Genomic DNA, 25,322 nt, shown 5'->3' on the forward strand with positions numbered 1-25,322 from the left:
AGGACATTGATCACCAAGAGTATTAAGCATATCTTCGTAAATCTGCTTACCTCTTAACCGTTTTAAATACAGGTACTTGATGATGTCTCGATACTCCAATTTTTCGATTTTCACAATTTCGGTGGACATCTTCTTTCTTTTAATTTATTGCGTAACTCTGGTGTACTTTTTTGACCTCAAACTTAACACTGGCACTTCTAGTGAGTTTTCATGCATGGAACTGGTCTAGGCTAACTAGATATCAATAAATCCTCTTACATTGAAAGTGTCGCTGGAACATTAAAGAATATTTCCACCTCCTTTTATTTTCCCCTCAATTTTGAAGTAGAATTCAATAATAAATGCTTTTTACACGTCCGTAAAAGGTAAAAACCATCTTTATAATTTCCTGATCATTTTAATTCAACAACAATCCGATATGCTAACTTCTAACTTGACAGACCTGGAACATATAGTACAGCAAAAGCTAAGAATTACGTTTAGACACGAAATATCGACGTTCAAAATTCCATAGCCTACTTGACGACAAATTTTTTTGAACGCACGTTGTAAGGCTTCAGTTCAGCCCGGAAGTAGAAGAAAAAGAATGAGAAGAGTGCTCCTCATTTGAGAAGTGTCCGAAAAGTTTCAGAGTAATCAATTATGTTGTTTGTTGAATGGGCCAATTGCTTATATGCTATATTTGCAATAAACGACTGTTACTACTAGGTACTACTACTACTTGAATGGGGTTGTGTTTTAGTTGAGTTTAAGAGTTTTGATGCCAAGTACAAAAAATAACTCTGTTGGTGCTGGGGTTGTTCATATCCCTAGGATGAAAATTTCAACTCATAATGTGAACAATTTCAGCATGCTCTGTATTTTTCGTTATAAAATAGAATTCTTAAATGTCTAGTTATTCGTGATAATTCACAAAGCAATGATCATGAATGTAAAGAAACATTTGAACAGCGATAAATACGCTATAACGATACTCAATAGATGACATTCTCGCTGAACTTTCGATGTGAACGAATAACATGGTGGAGCATCAGAAATATCATCCCGAAAGCTAACAATGTCGCCAATCTTGAACGCAACATCAATTTCGAGCAACGAGATTCTATCAAATCCTCCCTATAATGGGGATGAATTTCCGCACGCTATTTTCAGTTATGGAATTCCAGTCGAACGGCCGGAAAGCATCCTTAGATACCTGTATTCGCGCAAATAAATACAATGCTATTTTCCTCGGATGAAAATCTGATATCTATCCGAGCGGAAAGCTCCTTCTATCGCAGTAAAAAACGGACCAGTCGCCAGCTAGACGAAGAATATCTGAAATTTTTGCGAATATGAAAGGATGTAGGTATTTTATTATTGGCAGATATGCAAGGTGGGGGGCGAGACGTACAGGTGAACTAACGGGAATTTATCACCCCTATTTTCCGGCTTCAGTAACGACTGCCTGACTTTTTACTGCGAACGGCAACCCCGGAAACAAACTTGATGTGCTATATTTCTTTATTTTCCATTTATCTCTTCATTATTGAAGAGAGATAAGAACCTCAATAACTCATACTGTTGAATTTTCATTATATCAGTTAACTAATGATGCTAAGCTACACTGGGGGTGTATGATATTGTTTTTTTTTAAATCTAAATTGTGACCATTTTTTGGGTATTCAATTACCTGTACGTGTCCTGATTAACAACAATAAACAATGATATTTGAATATAGAAAGTACTTGTCTGTTCCTGGTATAACCGGAAGCAGCCTAGGTTTAAAAATATTTTATTGAGGAAGTTAATATGTAGTAGAAAACCCCAACATGCAAATTTTCAGCACAAATTTGCGATTAGTTCTCTATAAACGTCATTCACCGTGGACACAAAGCAATATTTCTACAATTTTCAGTGATTTTTGTTTGTTTTCTACATATCAGCAACTAAAAGAAGAAAATATACCAGTTGAAAAACAAATATTCAATACAGGGTGAGTCTCTGACTCCTCGTACAACTATTTCAACAGTAAATTCTTGGGGTCGAAAGAAACACTTTTTTCCTTTACCATTGCCGAATTGTTCTCATTATTTTTTACTAACCTATACGATTTTATAAAATGGCTCATTTCGATACTAACTGACAGAAAAGACTTAGGACACAAGTGTAAAAAATAGAATAATACTTCAAAATCTCACCAATTAAATTCGTCTAAATTATTCACGAATTCTTTTACAATGGGCATCACATTTTTCTTGTTCGAACATTTCAACAATCGTCATAAAAATGGGATGAAATGGGAAACATTTCACTTTTTCAACATAACTATCATAAGCACTTTCAGGAAACTGTCTCGAATTTTCTCTTTTTTTCACCATAAATTGCACGATACAACAATTATGATTCTCTCAAAAGTGACCTGATGAATCTAATCCCATGAACTTGGTACTGAACCTTTCATCGTCCAGCCATATGTTTATGTTTTGTTTCGTTTTTGCGATGCCGGAGTCACCTTCCACAGTCCCGTACTTGAAATTCAATGAAATTTTGTCGAACTTCTAGGGGTTGTATCTTGGATAATTTATATATGTAGATAATTTGTGGTGAAAGACTTTTGATAAGTTCTTCCTTCTGTCGAAAAAAAAAGCCTCAACTTTGAAAACACCCTGTATACAGCATAATCTATAATTTTGATATCTTTTATTATTATTTAGAGAACCAAAAGGCAGACATTTTTAAACTATATGTGAAAAAAATTATAAACTTGAAGGGAAGAACTTCTTTCAAAATTAAAGTCAGTTCAAGATTTGTAGAATTATAGATTTTCATTCGCGGCATTGTCCTTTCAATATTTTACTGAATATTGAATTAAATTAAGAGTTATTAATTTCAATATTAGTTCATATTGTTGAAGAGATGCTTGGACATGTCAATTAGTATTTTAAATTGCACAAAATGTTATAGAGCTTGTCCCAAATTTGAAATATATCGTCAAAGTTAATTTTATCTTTATACAATAAAAAAACTGAATTTACTTAATTTATGTCAGTTATTCAAGTTTCATGTCGAAATATATTTTGTGGGTCTAACTTGAAAGAAAATTATCACAGATGAAAAATAAATCAGAAGATACCGAAGCATGAAAAGATCGAATAAAAATATGATACTCATTAGAAAAAAAGGAGTAGGATCATGTCCAAGCCTTCTGTAATATCCTGTGTAAAAGGAAAATATTCATTTTGACTCATAAAACTTCAGTACAAAACTAATTTTTACACAGTGGCACTTAAAAGTTACATTTATAAACGATTATCCTGCAGATAGTATTGATGCCCATTTTTTTCTCTTCAGACGATAATGTTCTATTGAGAAATGATCTCTAGATCTAGATAGCTATACCGACTTTGTAATGATGGTTCGTCAACATAAATCTTATGTTTATTATAGATAATAATCTCTGACTATTCTTGTAGATTAAATCTGAATATAGATTGACAAGCTTAATAGCCGAGTGGAAAAATAGTTCTGTGAAGTTTCCCATTCACTGTAGGTAAATACGAAACATCAGAACTGACGTTTTCTAAATCCATCAGTTATTTATGACCATATCATTTGAAAACTTGTATCTTAATGGTAAATCTGATTATCATTTACGTAAATGAAAAATGCAATAAGCAATTATTTCCAAATCGATTGATGTGTTCAGACAGTAGATGGCTACTCACTGAACCCTTTACGGAAAGGATATTGTGACTTACTCAAGGAAAAGAATTCTATATTCGGGTACCTACTTTTGAGGATTATTTCATGGCACGCTGAGTCGCTGAAGGTTCGGAAGCGAAAGCCTGAGGTTAAATGCAAATTGATCGGTTGTTAATATAATGTAGTGAGCAGAACCCAGGCCCTTTGTGCATGTGGAAAGAACATCCAGTGAACTGAATATTGAAAATTATGCAGAATATTTCAATATAGGTCCGATAGAGAAAGTTTCATTGGAGCCTGATCGAGGTATTTGGATTTTGAACTCTGTGTTTGGGACGCTCGAAGCTCTTTCGAACTTCAATGTGGCCAGAGCTGGAAGGCAGGAACTTGTCAGTTCATTAAAAACAATGAAGTTTCGGTTCAAGCTCGACCTGCCTTGCTAATACCGAATTTTTCGTAATTCATCGACATCATATTATGTACATTATATCCTTGTTTGAATATCGTTGGATTTTGGAAGTATAAGTATTAAAAATCATTAAAATTTTTACTCCTTGTTTTTGCATATAAGTTGATAAGGTAGAAAATTCCAAAAATCAGTGTTTTTTCCCACTGCTTTGCAATTATTCAGCTAACAGACGGTCTAGGGTCGTATTAGGATCTATTTCGGAAATCATTTTCAAATTTTTTTTCAATTTTGTCATTTTGAAAGTTTTGTATAGGTGATTTTTGGTGAACCGATTCATTTTGAGCAGTTCTACCTTCTGTTGAAAAAAAGCCTCACCTTCAAATACACCCTGTATATTTTGTTTGACGTTATGTTTTGTTACAATATTTTGCAATTGCTGTAACAAATGTTCTGACTCAGTTAATGGCAAAAGTATAATTACATAATTAATTTTTGTTTGCTTATGTCAATATCTTTTTATACGTCAAAGCCCTTGGTAAAGAATAACTCGAATGAAAAAGATTCAGAATTTACAGGAGAATGGAAAGATCCAATAAAAAAATTAAGTAGCCTTTTAGAATGAGGAAGGATTCAGCGAAGTTTTTTAAAAATTCATTTTGAATCATAAAAGTTTTGAACGAAGCTTCTTTTTATACATAAATATGCAGAATCACACTGTGAATATACCTAATTATTTGCTGAAACTCGAATATGTTATAATTCTGGTTAGGAATAAAGAAAATTCGATATATTTCGGGATTTAATAGTGAACAAAACATGCAAAAAAATCTATAGCGACAAAAATTCAACCAATTCAATTACACATTCCTTTCCCCCCATTGTTGGAGCACCAGTCGCACTCGCAATTGTGTAAATTTTATATTCCCTCTATTTCGGAGCAAAAGCTTGCAGATTATCGCTCTGCCGAATGAAACGGATCGGAAAAATGAATGGGCCAAGCCATTCATCGGTATACGTAATATGAATATTATGCTTTGCGAAAAATCGGCAGAATATTCAACAAAGCGGTATCGCTATATGTTGGTCGAGCCTTTCTATCTTTCGATTTTGATATTTACGCTGTTAAAATAATGATTACTATGAATTAATGAATTTATTCGTTCATTCAGCGTATTATGCTGTTTCAACAGAGAGGATTATCAATAACAAAATTTCAGATACGAAAATAAATGCATAAATGAGAAGTTGATACGTGTTGGCAGTTTCCAATTCGATACATTTTCGAATCCAGTATTGTAACATGCAAGAGCATGCACGTAGTTTTTGATATTTATTGTAAAGGTGCCTGCCACGGTGATAGGAGTACTACAGATTAGGTACATTTTATAAATTCGGCCAACTAGCAAGGGCAGTTTCCCTTGAAGAACTTCAGAGGAATTATTTTCGAATATTTATATCTAGCAGAGGTTTCTCTTTCAGAAGATGTATCAGATTTAGATCTACCATGATTTTCCTGGGAGATACGCTTGTCGAACGTTGAAATTTGAAAAATTCCCAAAAATATGGGAAGAGTTAAGGAATCGTCAAGACCGAACAGTTGCACCCAGATTGATGAAATTCCGGGATTTATTATTAGAAGAATTGCTCTATCAGAATATGTATCACATTTAGGTCTACGATAATTATCCTGGAAGAAAAACGAAAGCCTATCTCTCTTCGTTTAGATTTTCATCTTGGAAATGGCATTTTTCAAAAATTGCAATTTTCAATCTGCGATATCTCCTGATATATTCGTCTGATCCGATTGGGATTTTCGGTTATATAATCAGCGTTGCCTAGGCTTCCACCCTAGCACAAAAACTCGATTTCGAAAATCTCGATTTTTTGGGTCAAAAATGAGCAAGGGGTTAGACCCCCCTAAAATGACCTATTTTCTACTCTGTCTGAAAATCAGGATGTTCCATTACTATCCTAGGATATGGAGTGCATAGAATTTGTTCTGAAGATTCTGGAAAACCAAACAGTTGATGCTTCAATAGAGAATTACACTCCAGAGAGGTCTTCGAAGTCAACTCGAAAATGAAAAGTGGAAAAACAAAAAAAATTATTTTCTCCTAAACAGGGCCAGATAGTTGAAATTTTGGTATGGAAATACAGGTTTTCGAACACGCTGAATCTATTGCGAGCAGTTTCGAAAGCCTATTTCCCTTCGTTTAGATTTTCGTCTTGGAAATGGCATTTTTCAAAAATTGCAATTTTCAATCTGCGATATCTCCTGTTATATTCGTCTGATCCAATTAAGATTTTCGGTTATATAATCAGCGTTGCCTAGGCTTCCACCCTAGCACAAAAACTCGATTTCGAAAATCTCGAATTTTTGGGTCAAAAATGAGCAAGGGGTTAACCCCCCTAAAATGACCTATTTTCTACTCTGTCTGAAAATCAAGATGTTCCATTACTATCCTAGGATAAGGAATGCATAGAATTCGTTCTGAAGCTTCAGGAAAACCAAACAGTTGACGCTTCAATAGAGAATTACACTCCAGAGAGCTCTTCGAAGTCAACTCGAAAATGAAAAGTGGAAAAATAAAATAAATTATTTTCTCCTAAACAGGGCCAGATAGTTGAAATTTTGGTATGGAAATATAGGTTATCGAACACGCTGAATCTATTGCGAGCATTTTCGAAAGGCTATCTCCCTTCGTTTAGATTTTCGTCATGGAAATGGCATTTTTCAAAAATTGCAATTTTCAATCTGCGATATCTTCTGTTATATTCGTCTGATCCAATTAGGATTTCCGGTTATATAATCAGCGTTGCCTAGGCTTCAACCCTAGCACAAAAACTCGATTTCGAAAATCTCGAATTTTTGGGTCAAAAATGAGCAAGGGGTTAGACCCCCCTAAAATGACCTATTTTCTACTCTGTCTGAAAATCAAGATGTTCCATTACTATCCTAGGATAAGGAATGCATAGAATTCGTTCTGAAGCTTCAGGAAAACCAAACAGTTGACGCTTCAATAGAGAATTACACTCCAGAGAGCTCTTCGAAGTCAACTCGAAAATGAAAAGTGGAAAAATAAAATAAATTATTTTCTCCTAAACAGGGCCAGATAGTTGAAATTTTGGTATGGAAATATAGGTTATCGAACACGCTGAATCTATTGCGAGCATTTTCGAAAGGCTATCTCCCTTCGTTTAGATTTTCGTCATGGAAATGGCATTTTTCAAAAATTGCAATTTTCAATCTGCGATATCTTCTGTTATATTCGTCTGATCCAATTGGGATTTCCGGTTATATAATCAGCGTTGCCTAGGCTTCAACCCTAGCACAAAAACTCGATTTCGAAAATCTCGAATTTTTGGGTCAAAAATGAGCAAGGGGTTAGACCCCCCTAAAATGACCTATTTTCTACTCTGTCTGAAAATCAAGATGTTCCATTACTATCCTAGGATAAGGAATGCATAGAATTCGTTCTGAAGCTTCAGGAAAACCAAACAGTTGACGCTTCAATAGAGAATTACACTCCAGAGAGCTCTTCGAAGTCAACTCGAAAATGAAAAGTGGAAAAATAAAATAAATTATTTTCTCCTAAACAGGGCCAGATAGTTGAAATTTTGGTATGGAAATATAGGTTATCGAACACGCTGAATCTATTGCGAGCATTTTCGAAAGGCTATCTCCCTTCGTTTAGATTTTCGTCATGGAAATGGCATTTTTCAAAAATTGCAATTTTCAATCTGCGATATCTTCTGTTATATTCGTCTGATCCAATTGGGATTTCCGGTTATATAATCAGCGTTGCTTAGGCTTCAACCCTAGCACAAAAACTCGATTTCGAAAATCTCGAATTTTTGGGTCAAAAATGAGCAAGGGGTTAGACCCCCCTAAAATGACCTATTTTCTACTCTGTCTGAAAATCAAGATGTTCCATTACTATCCTAGGATAAGGAATGCATAGAATTCGTTCTGAAGCTTCAGGAAAACCAAACAGTTGACGCTTCAATAGAGAATTACACTCCAGAGAGCTCTTCGAAGTCAACTCGAAAATGAAAAGTGGAAAAATAAAATAAATTATTTTCTCCTAAACAGGGCCAGATAGTTGAAATTTTGGTATGGAAATATAGGTTATCGAACACGCTGAATCTATTGCGAGCATTTTCGAAAGGCTATCTCCCTTCGTTTAGATTTTCGTCATGGAAATGGCATTTTTCAAAAATTGCAATTTTCAATCTGCGATATCTTCTGTTATATTCGTCTGATCCAATTGGGATTTCCGGTTATATAATCAGCGTTGCCTAGGCTTCAACCCTAGCACAAAAACTCGATTTTGAAAATCTCGAATTTTTGGGTCGAAAATGAGCAAGGGGTTAGACCCCCCTAAAATGACCTATTTTCTACTCTGTCTGAAAATCAAGATGTTGCATTACTATCCTAGGATATGGAGTGCATAAAATTTATTCTGGAGATTCTGGAAAACCAAACAGTTGATGCTTCAATAGAGAATTACACTCCAGAGAGCTCTTCGAAGTCAACTCGAAAATGAAAAGTGGAAAAACACAAAAAACTATTTTCTCCTAAACAGGGCCAGATAGTTGAAATTTTGGTAAGGAAATATGGGTTTTCGAATACGCTGAATATATTGCGAGCGTTTTCGAAAGCCTATCTACCTTCGTTCAGATTTTCATCTTGGAAAGAGCATTTTTTCAAAAATTGCAAATTTCATTTGAGAATTCCTCAAGGCCGAACGGTTACGCCGAGATGGATGAACTCCTCAGATTTATAACAAGAAGAACTGCTCTATCAGAATATGTATCACATTTAGATGTACGATAATTATCCTGCAAGAAAAACTACTCGAATGTTGACCCTCGAAAAATCCCAAAAAAGGTGGGATTACAAGAGAAGTTGCTTTTTTATAATATGTATACGATTCAGATAGGTGATGATTCTTCTGGTAGATACGTGGGTTGACAGTTGAGCTTCTCAAAATTAAAGATGTGGTCAGTTAAAAAATCGTCAAGATCGAACGGTTGCACCAAGGTCTATGAAATGCCTAGATTTGGCCTTTTACAATATGTATCACATTCAGATCTACAAAGTTTTTTCTTGGAGATACGAATGTCGTAATTTGAGCTTCGAAAAATGCCCAAGGGTAGGGTCTTTTAAAAATTCGTCATAACCGAACAATTGCACCCAGTTCGATGAAATATCGATCAGTTTCACTAGAAAAGTTGCCCCCCAAGAATATGTATCACATATAGATCTACGAAGATTTGCATGCATATAATTTCATTTGTATCAATTTCGGATTGAGTGTAGCCAATAATTTGACCTATCTAATGAAAGAAGATAAAATCACACTCATATATATGTTTTTTCATCAATTTCAAAAGATTCGAATGAAATTCATCACCGAAAAGAATTGTATATATTCCAGCCCAAATGACGTCTTTCAATTAACTGCTAACTCGTACGTAATCAACGAGCTCGTCAGAAAAACCAAACTTCCCAAGCTCGGAATCACATTGTCCCCTTTTCTCCGACTGAAAGATTACGGCCATACGGTGTTATTTGTGGTTTTTCCGTCGTTCCTCATCTTTAATTGGGACGCCGAAAATAAAACGGGAGCTAACGGCAAGAGTTTAACGGCGAAAGTGTTTTTTCTCCCTGATTAAAAACGATACTGGATAAATAAAAGTTTCGGTGAAAGAGCTAGCTCATATTGTGATGATGGCGTGAAAGAAGAAGACAGATGACACGTCTTGGGAGGAGAAATATATGTATGTTCATGCGAAAACTTTTTTACTGAAATAATTCTCTGAACTATTGTGAGATAGAACTAAAAATATTTTTTTAATTGTTTTTCAACACCCTGTATATTTCATTACGAGTCCATTCCGAAATAATGGTACAGAAAAAAAAAGTGTTCCTTTAAACCTCGATAACTACTGCTGAAATATTTGTATATCAAAAAGTCAGCCAGGTCAGCCTGTATAATAAGGTAAATGCTGCAGATGGTTTCATGCAGGGTGTATTTGAAGGTGAGGCTTTTTTTTCAACTGAAGGTAGAACTGGTCAAAATGAAGCGTTTCTTCAAAAATCATCTACACAAAACTTTCAAATTGACAAAGTTGAAAAAATTTAAAATGATTACTGAAATAGATCCTAATACGACTCTAGACCGTTTGTTAGCTAAATTGTCGCAAAGCAGTTGAAAAAATTTCATCTCCTGATTCGACCTTGTGGTTTTGTTTAGGATATTGGCTTGTTCGATATTTACGTGGTAATGAAAATGGAAACTTAGGATTGCCGAATTGTTCTCATTATTTTTTGGTAACTTACACGATTTTATGAAATGGCTCATTTCGATACCAACTGACAGAAGATACTTAGGACACAAGTGTAAAAAATAGAATAATACTTCAAAGTCTCACCTAAAAATTCGTCTAAATTATTCACAAATTCATCACAATCTTCTTGTTCGTACATTCCAACAATGGTCGTCAAAATTGGATGAAATGGGGACACCTCATGGCACTTTTCCAACATAACTAACATAAGCATTTTCAAGAAACTGCCTCGACTGTCTACATTTTTTCCACCCTAAATCCCATGCATCTAAGCCGATGAACTTGGTACTGAACCATTCATTGTCCAGCCATATGCTTATGTTTTGTTTCGTTTTTGCTATGCCGGAGTCACCTTCCACAGTCCCGTACTTGAAATTCAATGAAACTCTGTCGAATTTCTAGGGGATGTATCTCAGCCATCTTGCATATTTTATATAGAAAATTTTTGGTTAAACGACTTATTTTAATTAGTTCTACCCTCTGTCAAAAAAAAAGCTTCACCTTTGAAAACATCATGTATGAATTAAAGTGTAAAGGATAAAAGGAAGTAACTTTCATACAAAAACTCAATGAATTAAACAAGTTTATTTAACAGTCTGATAATAATAATAATAATTAGAGTTTATTTACCCATGAATATATTCCTACATGCACAAGTTTATTTAATAATATTTATATGTACCCTTATACATGTTTATAACAAAAAGTATTTTAACCCTTTTTTTTCCTCAATGAGGTAAACAAACTGAATAACCTATAAAAACTCTTTGGTTGTGCATGGGTTGGTTGTATGTTTATTTCCCGATTTCCTTATTATGCTACACACAGAAAAAACAATATGTATTCCTATGGCTAAATGAAAAATAATACTCCACAATATATGGAAACACAAACAAGTGGATTCTCATGTAAAAAACCTTTCGACCAAAATCATCCTTTCATACAAGTGGGGGGTTTATGATTGCATGATAATATCGTTGAATGATCTGAACTTCCTGCTCTGGTGATTCTCCCTATGTTTCCAGTGGTATCTATTCACATCTTCAAACTTTTTAACTATTCAATATCTTTTTTCCAGGCATGCAAGAACGCATAGTCAATGTATCACCTGCAGATACCGGTTGTTCAATGGAGAGCCCAGCACCAGACCAGCACGACCCACACAGTTCCGAGGAAGAGCTGGAGGTGATCAATCGGAACAAGGAAGACAACGACGATCGTCCTGCAAGAGCGGCTTCAGTGTGTCTGCCCGAAAAGAGGAAATGGTCCCAGATAAGCGGAGGCGTTAGGAGTAATAGAGAAAATGTCGAAAATATGTCCCCCAAAGACAACACTAGCCCTCGATCTTCTTGCTCGCCATATCAAAAGGAAGAGGCTGGTCATCATTCAGGATCATCGGATGACGAGGTGAGATTACTTAATATACTTCTTCTGGAAGACTATCAGAGTGGGAATATGTAAGGATCTTCAAGGATTCGTTACATTCTCATTATTAGAAACGATAAAGAGAGTCTGTAGGAATAAACTTCTCGTCAAAAGTTTTTGGGTTAAGAAGAGGAATATTTTCAACTCCAGTATCTGGGATGGTTTCGAGGAGTTTCTAATAAACTTCAGTATCTTGGAAAGCTTCAGAGAGGTTACACCTTGCTGCTGCAACTTTCTCGTCCAAAACACTTTTTGCATTGGTTAGCTGTCACCATCTGAAGTATCATCCTACTTCTCACACAATCTGCTCTCTTTAGCATATTCTTCCTAAGATTTCGATACTTCTTCTGCCAAATTACTTAGTATTTTCTAAAACCAAGAAGTTATGCATCAGGTAAATACTCCCAATAAACACACGCACGTGTATTATACGTTAATATGTGTGGGGGAGGTTGATTGGAAGTTATTCGTTAAATTTCGGAATCTAAATTCAACCATACGTTGATTTCACATACAGGGTGACAATTTGAAAACTTGCCAGTCCAATTATGTCACGACAAGGATGATTTCAGAGAAAACAGATCAATTTCTATTCGTAGGGAGACATATTTTAAGCAGAATTGTAAGCCTAAATCTCCTCAACCCTAGGTGTAGGAGCTACCACTCCTAAATTCTTAATAGGGCAGAGGGGATGAGCTATACCTCAATTGAAAGATCACTTGACCCTCTACATGAATACTATGGTTTGCAAATTTTTAATGAGTCCTTGAAGTTGTTACAGGGGCTGATAATTTAAAAACTTGCCAGGCCAATTTTGTTTCGACAAGGATGTTTTCAGAGAAAATGCCGGAACAGGTCAATTTTTATTCGGAGGAGGACATGTTTCTAGCAGAATTGTAAGCCAAAATCTCCTCAATCTTAGGTGTACGAGTTATCACCCCTAAATTCTGATTAGGCTCTAAAGGCTGAGCTATACCTCAATTGGAAGACAATAGTATTATGTAAAGGGACATATTGTCTTCCAATTGAGGTTTAGCTCACCCTCTATTCCCTATGTAGAATTTAGGGGTGATAGCCCCTACACCTAGGGTTGAGGAGATTTCGGCTTACAATTCTGCTCAAAATATGGCCCTCTCCGAATAAAAATTGACCTATTCCGGCATTTTCTCTGGAATCATACTTGTCGCGACATAATTGGCCCTGCAAGTTTTTGTCAGCCTGTATAATCAACGTTTAGGATTCAGATCGTTACTGAAACCACTAACATGAAACGTTGTTATTTCAGTGCACCCTCACCGTATATTCAATCGGAAGTGAGAAACATTAAATTAATGTTGAATACGATATCTTTCAACAACTCGTTACTGTAGTCACCAATATGTAACGTGTCTTTAACGTACTTCCTCAACATATATTCAATAGGAAATAAAAAACATTACATCAACGTTGCAAACGAAATCATTCAACAACTTGCTACTGTAGACACGAATATGAAACGTGATCCTATAGTGTTTCCTCAACGTACCTATATTCAATTGAAAGTATGAAACATTACAATATCGAATGAAGACGAAACTATCCAAGAACCTGCTTTTGTAGCCATTATTATGAAACGTTTCCTTGTCGTGCAAAGTAGTAGGTATATTGAATAATAATAACCTATTAAGTTCGATAAGAGATAATGTTGGCTAATGTGCACGATCACAAGGTCAAGAGGGGTGAAAAGAAAAAAGAAATAAAATTATATTTTAGTATTAACATCAACGTTTAGATTTCGTGTTTTAGCAACGTTACTTCAAATCGAATTGCAAAGTTATATTTCCGTGAAATTTCCATTCCAAAAACATTGTTCGCTACGTTACTGTAACACCAGAATGGAACATATATAATATAATAATATTATAATAATTATAATTATAATATAATATAGTCTATAGTCTAACCAAGTATCCATTACCTCCACCTACTAGACGAAGCTACTGTGATAGCCAACCACTTGTGTAGGTGTGGTGAAACTCTCATTTTGTAAATAACCTTCATTGCAATCATGAGTTAATCCTGGTCCTGGAGCCCCTCTTACAACGTCACTGGCTACCCTTTCACCCCCTCCCTAAAGCTGACTGACCGGATCGATATTGGACGGGAACTGCACAATGAACGTTCATTAATAGACAATATCACACTGTATAATCAAGCTTATTTTGACCAATGAAGGGTGCACCCAACGGAATTTCGCTCAACGCTGATGCAGACACCATCCGGTGACACGAATTTGATGTACACGTCAATGCCGCTGGAAAATTCGGCAAGATAACTGCATTCGTCCGTATCAGGTTAGCCGGATGGCAGTGGAAAATGCAACATTCAGGATAATTCTCGATTTTAGTCAATGAAGCGCCAGCTTCAGAGCCTGGTTCATAATTTTCTTCAGTGTTTGTGTGTAATTCTTTGTGCTGGACATGTTGTCCAGTCCTTCGTGTATTCAATAGGGAATACTCCTTCTGACGAAAATTATGTATTTTTCATGAAATATCTTCGAAACGTCACATAACCATTTCAACCGTTTCCCAAAAAAAAAAATATTTTAAGCACTTGAAAATGAAAAATAAAAATGGGTATTTAGAATTTAAAGCGTTTCATGTGGAATGCACAAGTTGGCAACATCGACTGAAATATGCCTTGATAATAAAGGACAACAAATACATTATCTTGATGAGATAGACAAAGATGGCTGTCTATGAAGTCTGCGGCGAACGAGGAAGGTCGTAAAATTTTATGGGATTTTTATGGCCGGTTGCAGTTGAAGCTCGCCAGTAAGTAGGCGCTGTTATTTTATAAACAAGCTGATCGGACATTGTTCTTTTCATTGTCTTGTATGCGCTGTTGCCAAATCGTAAACTCCGCACAAAGTGATTTAAATTTTAAAACCCCATATTTGAAGGATGATTTTGAATAGTTTCCGCGGTGAATTTGAAAAAATCATGAATGAAACTCATAATTATTCAGTTCAAACTTGCATATGCAGTGATAACCCAAATTGAGGAGAATTCCTTATTGAGAATTTTAGCCCCATGCAGTACTCGTACGGTGTAGAAAGTGAATCAGGTTCAGGCAGTGTTATTTATTGCTATCAAATGATAATGAAAATTTTTTTGAATATTTCGTGCAGCATAAAATTTTCCATGAAAAAATTCTTTCTTCAGCTAAAAACCACCCAATTGTGCTACAGTAAATAATGACAAATTTATCAACCCTATTTCAAGTAATTCTGGCCAAGTTTGAACTCGTATAACGACAGGGTTTAGATGAGAGTACATATTTTGTCTGTGACAAAAACCTAATTCAAAGGGTGTCTTACTTTTGAAGGCATTTTATTCACACAGATTTTCAGTTCGCTTCCACTCTTATATTGTCATTTTTCTCGAAACGGGAAAATTTACACAGCATCCAGAAATTTCAGTCAATAATGAGCAAATTCCTTCTCGGAAACCGAGATTTACCCGAGTTGAAGAGCTTTTTTCACGGTGAATCTTTGGAAGATACTACAAGTATTTCGTAGAACGAGCAATTAAAAATGGAGGCTTTATTAATCAAGTTTGCTAAAACCTGGATATAAATCCTCAAGAATCATGAATCGAGTTCAACTTCGAGGTAATGGAGGATTCTGGCAATTTACTTGTATTAGGACAAAGCTTGGAGCTCATCGTTTGAGCGAATGCTGCACAAAGTTTGGTCATCATTTCCAGAACTCCAGGTATTATGTCCTGAGTGAGTTGCTGTATACTTTTTCCCGAAAGAAATCAATTTATGAATATTCGACTCGTATCGTAAATATAACTAAGTTTTTCAACAATAACGAACGTTTTTCAATATTTGTCAGAACATTAACTAAATATGAAATGCCATAGGTAGGTATAGGTACTTTAATTTTTGTATGTTTCATTCCATGATTTATTTTCTGCATATTATTGTTGGTGGTATTTTTCAGAGAGAATAGTTTGATTCATACCATTTTCCAACAAATAAATGTTTCAAAAGGATAATTCCTATCGCAGGAAAAATCATATGTATTTTTCACAACGAAACAAAATTCGGAGAGTTTTATAATGATTCACGTATTAAATATAACATAATGGCGACGTACAAACAAAACAAAACCTTTTCATGTGCCGCCATAAACGTTGAACATAATCCGTTCTATAAAACAAATGCTTATTTTTGAGCTTGAAACGGGAAGTAAAGTTTTTATACGATCATTTTCAACTCGGTTGTTTATTGAAGCCATTATGTTCATTTAAATTCACCTTTTTCTCTGAAATATTTCGCGAATTTTCCTGTATAAATTTCGAGATGTATAAACATAAAAACAGTTTTCGTGTTTAGAGTTTTGCATGAGACACTTGCTCTCTCAATGACCTTTTGGAACTATTTTTTCATTCAGAAAAAAGGTAGGAATTATTTATCGAAAGAGAACAATTCATATAGTTTATAAGACAGTAGTCAACTTAGGGCACTTTTTGTGAACTGAAACTTAGATTCTATTTCACCTCAATTCTTGTCCAAATACTGTAAAATTTGTTGTTATGAAACTATTCCTTATTCTGTTCTAGCTAGAGTGAGCTATAATCAAACCACTCGTGAAAAGCTGAGGTACAAGTTTTTCTTCAGAAGAACTTAATTCAAATATGTATATATACACTTTTTCAGTTCAAAAGAATGAGATTTCACAGAAATTATGTTAAGAATGTAACGATAATACAAGATTTCAGGGAGTACTCCATTGATAACTTCATTATTTTATGTCTGAGAGATCGTGGTTCTTAAAATTACTAACGAATCAGTTCTGCCATACAAAAACTACACTCCTAACCATAGTAATGGTGGATTTTCTCTCTATTAGCACAAGTTTTATTTTTGTAATGGCAACAAATTTTCTCTCAAATACTGCTACTCTGCTTTGAAAAAAACGATGAAGAATCTCAAGTGAGCTTCTGGAGACACGTTTACTCACGAAAAGTTCACCAATTTTCAGACGTTTATCACATGCTGCAACTCCTGGCACAATTCTTCAAGTTTTCCTCTTTTACCGGCCTATAAAAACAAATAACGTGAAGTTGCTAAGCGATATGCAGGTCTTACCAAACTGTAATATATATTATAAACTTGTGAAAACTGGAATCGTAAAGCTGTGGACTATGAGAGTACACGTTCACTCATGCTGCTTATTACTTTGACAGAGTAACGTTTCAAATAGGAAGTGGACATGTTTCTCACAGCACTTTCCAATAGTTTGTTGTGGGTGGAATTTCCTATCATCAATCGATGAATCGGAAAACCTTTCATGTTTTATATTTTAATGTCCCAAAAACAAATCCTTTTAGAGAAAATAAAAGTTTCGAGTACCTATAATGATCGAAGCATTCAAATAGAACTGCTAGTTAATAATTGTGCTAAATGTAAATTTGCCCTCGAGGCAAAGTGAACAAGTATTCCATTTACTTCGTAATGTCCAGAAGAATTATTAACCAGTGTTGTAAATGTATCAACATGTAACTATGAATTACTGGGAAAAGTCGGTTTCTCGATATACAATGAGTTTATTTCCTATGATGTAAGTACATATTGATTTTCTCTTAACGACAATATCTTATGAATGAAGAAGTAAGATTGAATTGTGGAATGTATTTCAATAACCAAGCAAGATAATATGTTTGTTCATTGAAATTTATCATTTTTCTACGAATGGTTTAATAATACTAATACCACAGGTGAGTCTTTGACTCGTACAAATATTCTAACAGTGGTTATTTAGAAGCACCCCCATGTCCTCTATCTACACTGTTTATAAACGCATTTCCTAATGAATCACCCTGTATATCCTTATTTCAAGGAATAGTTTCTGCAGTACAAAAATGTTACTAGCTGTTGAAGTGGTTCAAGAACTAACGCACTCATGCATGAAAGTGAAAGTTAACATGTTTCATTATGGTACTTTACGCATAATCGTGATTTTATGGGCGATGAAATAGAAAAAAACCCTGATTTCGCCAAGTTTCATGATTGTCATAATCATCTGTTGCAGAGATTTATCTAGTAGTCAGCAGTGAATTGAATTTAGCCCAGAACACTGAAGCAAATTTTTATTCCGTGAGCAAGAATATTGATTAATGGCATCAGTTTCCAGAAGAATTTTAATCTTTAATAACGACCTCAGTTGAAAACTTTGATTAATATGAAACAAATCATTTTTCAGAAACACGATTCCTTCATCTAGGAATTCATCGAGTTATACACATTTTCCTTGTTTCATTAAGAAGATTGGTTTGGCCAAAAGTTATGCGTTTCGAAATTAATTATTATTCCTTTTTCGCATGTGTTACAAAGGATGCCTGGATAATAGCAACATTGTACAGTGTTGAGAACGAGGCATTCTTAATGATAAATAAATGAGTCTTTCGAATGGGCAAACTTAACAATTTGGCAATGGATAGACTACAGATGTTGGCTGTTTATGCCAGCTGGGATTGTTATTGAAATAGATGCCAACAAGTTCAAGAGAAGTTTGAATTTTTGAGAACTTAGGTCATTCTATATGGTGATTATTTACGAAACTGGATTTTTCGCCAGTTCCTTTTATAAGTTAGGTTTATCGAACAATGATGAAACCAACACTGAATAATAAATTTTCGTCTTGATTATGTTTTTTTTTCAAAATTCAAGGGATAAGAACCAGAGCCAATATATTTTAGGACCTGCTTCTAGAGGTCGAAAAAATATGGAAATGATGTAAATCTGCTAATGAGTTTAGAGACATTGAAAAAGTAAAGACTTGGGACGATTGTTGAATTCAACTTGTCATATTTTCAAAACGGTGGTCTATTTTTAACTGAAGAAGAGGTTCAAATATGCTTAATGACTCCGACTAATGATTAGGATATATACCATTCTTCAGAATTCGGATATAAATTTTGAAAAAATAAACTTGTCCCAAGTCACCCACCGATTTGGTAGGCTTGTCACACAAGCTAAAATCTATTGATTTCGCAACTCTCAAATGAAATAGGAGACTTGGTACGGTGTATAGTTTTGAGAATTTGTGATTATATAGTTGAAATTCGGTAAGGAAATTAAATGATAAACCCCTATTAAGGCGAATGTAAATATATTGCAACTCAAATGTAAAAAAAACTAAACAAAACAAGGAAACTTGGATTTCTTTCATTCTTTGGTGATTTCTTTGTGGAAATAACGTAAATAATAATATTCTGCGGAAAATCGGCATATTTCCTGCTGCCAATGCGCTGCTTGTATCTATTCGGCATTGTCCTAAGTCACCCTATGAAACAACAAAATAAATAAATGAGATCCGTGTTGCCGTTTGATTTGTAAACAACCTTGTTTCATGACATATCTAATATCCCACTTATCCAGAAAAAAAATTACGCATGCACAAAATGAAACACATGTACAGGACACTAGAAAGTATAAGGGCCATAAAAAACGCCCTTTTACTCTCCTGCATTCGTTAATTTTTCCTGTCAATTCAAACACTCTGGTCACTGCAAACTCAACAGGAATTAATTATTAAACTAACCGAAAAGACGCTACACAATCTTATAAGTTAGTCCCTTCACTCATAAATGGTAAGAAACAAAGAAATCTGCAAGTACCCCCCTTGCAGGTCCTGTAACTTGTCCCAAGTTATTTATTACTTAATTCTCAATGAATTAGATTCAAAATCAAGTGTTAATTCACTGAAATGCTCTTTCGTTTTCTTCTAATTTTGATTGAACGAACTATGTGCACAGGCCATTTGATTTCATCTATCATCTAAAGCTTGGTAGGTTTTCATCATTTCGGTGACGAAATATTCGTTAGTCAAAATAAAAAGCTCTTTGTATTCTTTTGATATAATTTTTTCAGATACAAATGCATCCTTTTTTTATCTCATGGCTTCATATTCTAGTACCAACTCCCATCTTCAACCTGCCAATTTTCATTTCTCGAATTGTGAAATAACTCAATAAAAAAAATATTCACATCTAGAATAGTGTAATATTTTGCTTTATATTTAACGAAACCTTTTTTTAATACGTTATTTATTCTTTTCATCATTATTATTTTTTTATCAACGGGGAGAAATGGAAATATTGAATCAAAATATAAATATTCACATTGGTTTTCTTTCACCTACGTCTCCTACTTTTCTGAGATGCATAAAGAGCTCATCCCTTCAAAAAGCCCGCTCGGCATGAACGAAAGCATTCAGAATAACATGACCCTACTGAAAGGTGAAAAATACCGTTTCCTTTCTTCATCTCCATGCCGCTTTCTCATTTCCCCATATCTGACAGAAATAAAATGCGAAAATGTCAAACAGACTGACACACACACGTTCGAAAAGTGCAGAGTGCGGACTATATAATAATCAGAATGGGGAGAATTCAAATTTCCTGCATTTAAAGTGAAACATTTAACACGAAATGGAAAATGGGAGGTAAAGTGATATCATCGTTATGTAAATATGCGCTTTATCGGAGATGTATCGCTGGGTGAGGTCATTTTTATTTCGAAAACTAGATTTTCGACCTCTGAAACCTTTGTTGAATAGTCCATTAGTTGTATGGATTATTATTGTGGAAAACATTTAAATAACTTATTCTCACTTCGTGCGAGTGAACTGGGTGCTATTATACCTAATGCGAAGAACTGGATACAGGAACAGGAGTTTGATCGAATTTATAAAACATCCAATCGACCAAGAAGATGAAGCTACTGGTTTTCATTTAACGCTTTCAAACCGTTTTAATGGTGCATGATCTTAACAACGTTTCCCAATTACCATGAGATATATTCCAATCAGCTTTTTCAAAGTGCAATTTCTATAAAGTATACATGCAAAGTTAGCATGGATGCAGAAATAGATAAACTGAGAGGTATGGATAACAGAACATCCAAAATTAATTAATTTTTTACCACACGTGTCTTAGGGTTAGGTTAGTGATCATAATTTTAGAAAAATCCAACCGTAGGAGGAAGGAGAAATTAATGATTTCTTGGATCTCCATGATGAGTTATGCACCTAGAAACAAGTCGGGCTATGAAAATGGTTGCGTTCCTTTTGAGGGATCTCATCCAAGGCAATTTGCACCATATTTCGAAGTGCTGATGGTGTGGAGAATGGGGAAACCGAGTTATCTTATTCCCATAATGTCCTAGATGTGTTCCATGGGTGAAAGATCGGGACATCTAGGGGGCTAAGGCAAGAAACCGTCCTCAAAATGATCCAAGGTCATTCTAGCTACATGTGGTCCTCTATAATCTTATTGGAAAAGTGGGTTCATAAGGCAGCAAATGTGGTTTCACCACCTCCTAGCTATAAGGCATGTCGGTCATGTTGCTTTTGATTAATACAAAGGTTACATTATTCCATAAGCAAAAACCACAATACCATAATACTGAGGATGTAGTGCAAATGTTTGAATGCTCAATGAAATATTGGACAGATTTCTACAGATACTCAATTTTTATATTTCCATTCAAAGTGTAAAAACGAGTATACTTAGATTGAAAGGAACTCTGAAATGAGTAGGTTTCGCTACTACCAACTCATGAAAAGAGAAATCGATTGACTCGACATGTTTTGGAAAAATCAATCGTATGCTGTATTTCAGTTGGACAGTCAGTTTAATAAGTTTTATCGCATGAGTTCTAGTAGTTATTGAAACTCTCATTAGGGTTTTATTGTTGCATGTATTATTTATGAGTCGATTCTCCTTAATTTCTGTGAAACCTATCAGAGATCCTTCGTTAATGTCTGCTTACGCCAATTGAAGCGTTTGAACGGTTCTTCCAGGCCAGGAAAATTCTTTCTCACAAGGATGCTTTCAGTTGGGGACTCTTATCTTACTGTAAAACACTTTTATATAATCTGGATCATTTCTGAAATATAAGAGAAGTTCTTGTAATAGATATTAAGGAAGCCATAAACCACCCTGTTGATTATTTTCGTTTACAATATTCAGGGTGTTCACTAAAGATGTAACGTAAATGAAGCAGTTGATTGCTCATTCGAAAACATGCAAAAAAATTGCTTTACCATAGCAACGGACAATAGCTCATTAGAAGTGTCAGTGTGAAATTTGAGGTCAAAAAAGTGAACCAGAGTTACGCAATAAATTAAAAGGAAGATGTCCACCGAAATTGTGAAAATCGAAAAATTGGAGTATCGAGCCATCATCAAGTACCTGTATTTGAAAGGGTTAAGCGAGGTAAGCAGATTTACGAAGATATGCTCAATACCCTTGGTGATCAATGTCCTTCGTATGCGACCGTGAAAAATTGGACTGCAAGCTTCAAAAGAGGTGAATTTTTCATTGAAGATGAAGATGAAGACCGATCATTAAGGCCAGTTTCTATGTCAGTCACCGAAAATATCGATGCAGTTCATGACATGATTTTATTAAACCGTCGAATTGGGCTAAAACGGATATCTGAAGCACTGAGTATTTCTTACGAATGCGTTCATCATATAGTTCATATCAATTTGGACATGAGAAGAATTGCTGCAAAATGGATACCCAAATATTTAAATGTTGACCAAAAGCGTGCAAGGGTAGAAGCATAGCGTTCGATCTGTGCTCCATCTGAAAAAGATGTAGACTTCTTAAACCGGATTGTTACTATGGATGAGACTTGGGTACATTTTTACGATCCAGAAAAAAAGCAACAATCGATGGAATGGCGACACTCTGGTTCTTCAAGACCCAAGAAGTTTCGTGTTCAAAAATCTGCTGGAAAAGTCCTTGCTTCAGTTTTTTGCGATTGCCATGGAGCAATCATGATTGATTTTTTGGATAAGGGTAGAACAATAACCGGAGATTACTATTCGACATTACTGACCACTCCACGGGAAAAAATTGAAGAGAAAAGACGTCGAAAGCTATCCAAAGGTGTTTTGTTTTTGCAGGACAACGCCCCTGCATACAAATCTCATGTTGCCATGCAAAATATTCGTGATTTAGGATTTGAATTATCTCCCTTATTCACCAGATTTGACTCCATCCCACTATCATCTCTTTCCTCAATGGAAAAAAGGTTAAAAAGTCGCACATTTTCTTCCAACGAGGAGGTAATATAAGCTGTGGAGGTCTGGTTTGCAGAGCAAGAAAAAACATTTTTTTTTGGAAAGGTCTAGTGACGTTGCAGGTTCGCTGTAATAATTATATTCAAGAGGAGAATATGTTGAGTAATAATATATTTTGACATTGAAATTTTGTTTGGTTCTATGGTAGGCTAAGAATTCTTCAATATATCCTTGCATGCACCACTTCTTAGAAATGCTATCGTTCCATTTTGAAAACTTCTGAGGGATCTTTCGCATCCTCAAGTCGAATTATATATTTTTTCATTCAACTCCTCTTATCATGTGTGAATTATTTTCAGGTCCACCACCTTTTAGCCAGTATGTCAACCCCAGTCCAGTTCAGAACGTCGCCGCCCCTGGAGGCGGTTAAACCAGGTAGGAGAACGCCCTTGCACAAAACGCGTTCCATGAGTCCCCCAGCTAAACTTTTACATTACGACCTGTCACCCAGGAAGCGATCGAGACATTCTAGGCACCCTCATGTACAAAGGCCCTATTTGGATTTCGAAAAGATGCAACAGGTGAGTCGAATAATGTCTATTATTCACTATCGATCGTTGGAGAAGTTCGGCTAGGGGGTGGAGGACCTAAGTTACTTCAACAAATTTGTTCAGATGAGAGATAGATACTGGAGTTGAACAGTAGTTTGTCGATACCCCGGATATTAAAAGTAAATTTAATCCCTGAGGTGTTTAAAGTAGAAAGGTAGGAACACAGGGCGTGTCTATGACTCGTACAAATATTTTAACAGTAGATTATTGAGGTCAAAAGAAATATTTTTTTCCCTTACCATTTTTTCCGTTCCGGCCCTGATAAAAAGATATAGCCATTTTGAGTTTTCATAATGAGCTGTGCAAACCCTATAGAAATCAGATTCCCTTGAGAATAACAAGCTTAATCTATGACAATCTGTGCTGTGGATCTTTTAAACAGAGTTGCATTCAGCAAAAGTACCCAATTTTCCGAATATCACAGAAATTTTTTACTTTTGAACATCAAATTACTCAAAAACGGCGCATTATACGAGAAAATATGAAGAATACTTTTATTTTACAAAACGTCCAAATATTCATTATATATAGCGTCCAACTACCTGTATCTTTTAAACCGAGCCGATTCTAAAAAAATGGTAAAGGAAAAAGTGTTTCTTTTGACCACAGGAATCTACTGTTGAATATTTGTACTAGTGAAAGACTCACCCTGTAAATATTTTTTCAAATTTTAGTCAGCTCATCTGTATTGATACTTGATCAATATCCACCTCCAACTTGAATTGTTTTTTCTACTAAATTTATATAACGGAAACATGGACTTTTCTTACAACTCAGCTTCTTTCTCGTTATTTTCGAGCTTAAATGCTCCGGGTTGAAAGTGGTATCTTCTTTATACCCAAGGTTTACATATAATTTAGATACTTAACTTCATTATAGTTCTTATAGAAATAAGTGGATGAGACACAGGAAACTAGTGCATATCAAATATAAAATTTTGTGAGATTATTTTCTCGAAGATTATGATTTATTCATTGCCTGTCTGCATTCCCATTCATTTGCTTTTCTATATTTATATCGTTACTCTGTTATCTTCTTTGAGAGTTCAAGTTAACATATTCTGTTTTCTTTTGGTATTTTGGCACAGTTATTATTGGAGTTAATTTTGATGATGGTCTTGCAGTTATCAGTTGTGGATGTCTTATTTTGATTATTTGGCATTAAATAATTTGAATAACAATTGTTACATAATAATGTGTTTGTTGGCTTAGTCATAAACATGTGATAATTCATGAAAGCGTGTAGGAATATAAACGGATTTGATTATATAGGTGCTTGCCTAACAAATATACTATTCTTTGCAATATTTAAAAAAAAAATACAAGTAGGATCAAGTCGAAAAATAGCAGTCATAGTTCAAGTTATAACTTCGAATAATTTCCATGGATGGATAGTAAAATATCTATTGAAATTCTGAAACTGAATATTAATTAATGGATTAGTGGGATAGATATCATTTCAACCGACATCTTCAGATATCAGTAGACATCCCACAAAAATTAATAATTCATCTCAATTTTGACCGATCAGTGGGAATAACCGTTATTCTGTTCCGAATAGAATGTAAATGGATTGAATGTTATTTCATAAACTATTTGTGGAAAGAAGATGAAAAGTAAAGTTCCAAGACGCCAATTTGTACTGTTTTGTTCCCCGTTGAAGAAAATAACATTGAGCAACCTTCAAAAAATTAAATTGAAAGCTTCTTATATCAATTCCCTGAAATTTAATGGCAGCTGGTGCAGTTTGTTAT

At 34.9% G+C, this 25,322-nt stretch overlaps 1 protein-coding gene across 1 annotated transcript in view; it reads left to right on the top strand.

Moving 5' to 3' along the window:
* Positions 1-25,322, top strand: part of LOC123309042 — an 86,306-nt gene that overhangs the window by 25,273 nt on the left and 35,711 nt on the right. Inside the window, exons 3-4 of the mRNA XM_044891887.1 lie at positions 11,526-11,854; positions 23,318-23,539. Coding sequence (XP_044747822.1) covers positions 11,526-11,854; positions 23,318-23,539 — 551 coding nt within the window. The remainder of the gene's footprint in view (positions 1-11,525; positions 11,855-23,317; positions 23,540-25,322) is intronic.

This window comes from Coccinella septempunctata, chromosome 3 (assembly GCF_907165205.1).
Source record: "Coccinella septempunctata chromosome 3, icCocSept1.1, whole genome shotgun sequence".
Classification (NCBI taxonomy): domain Eukaryota; kingdom Metazoa; phylum Arthropoda; class Insecta; order Coleoptera; family Coccinellidae; genus Coccinella; species Coccinella septempunctata.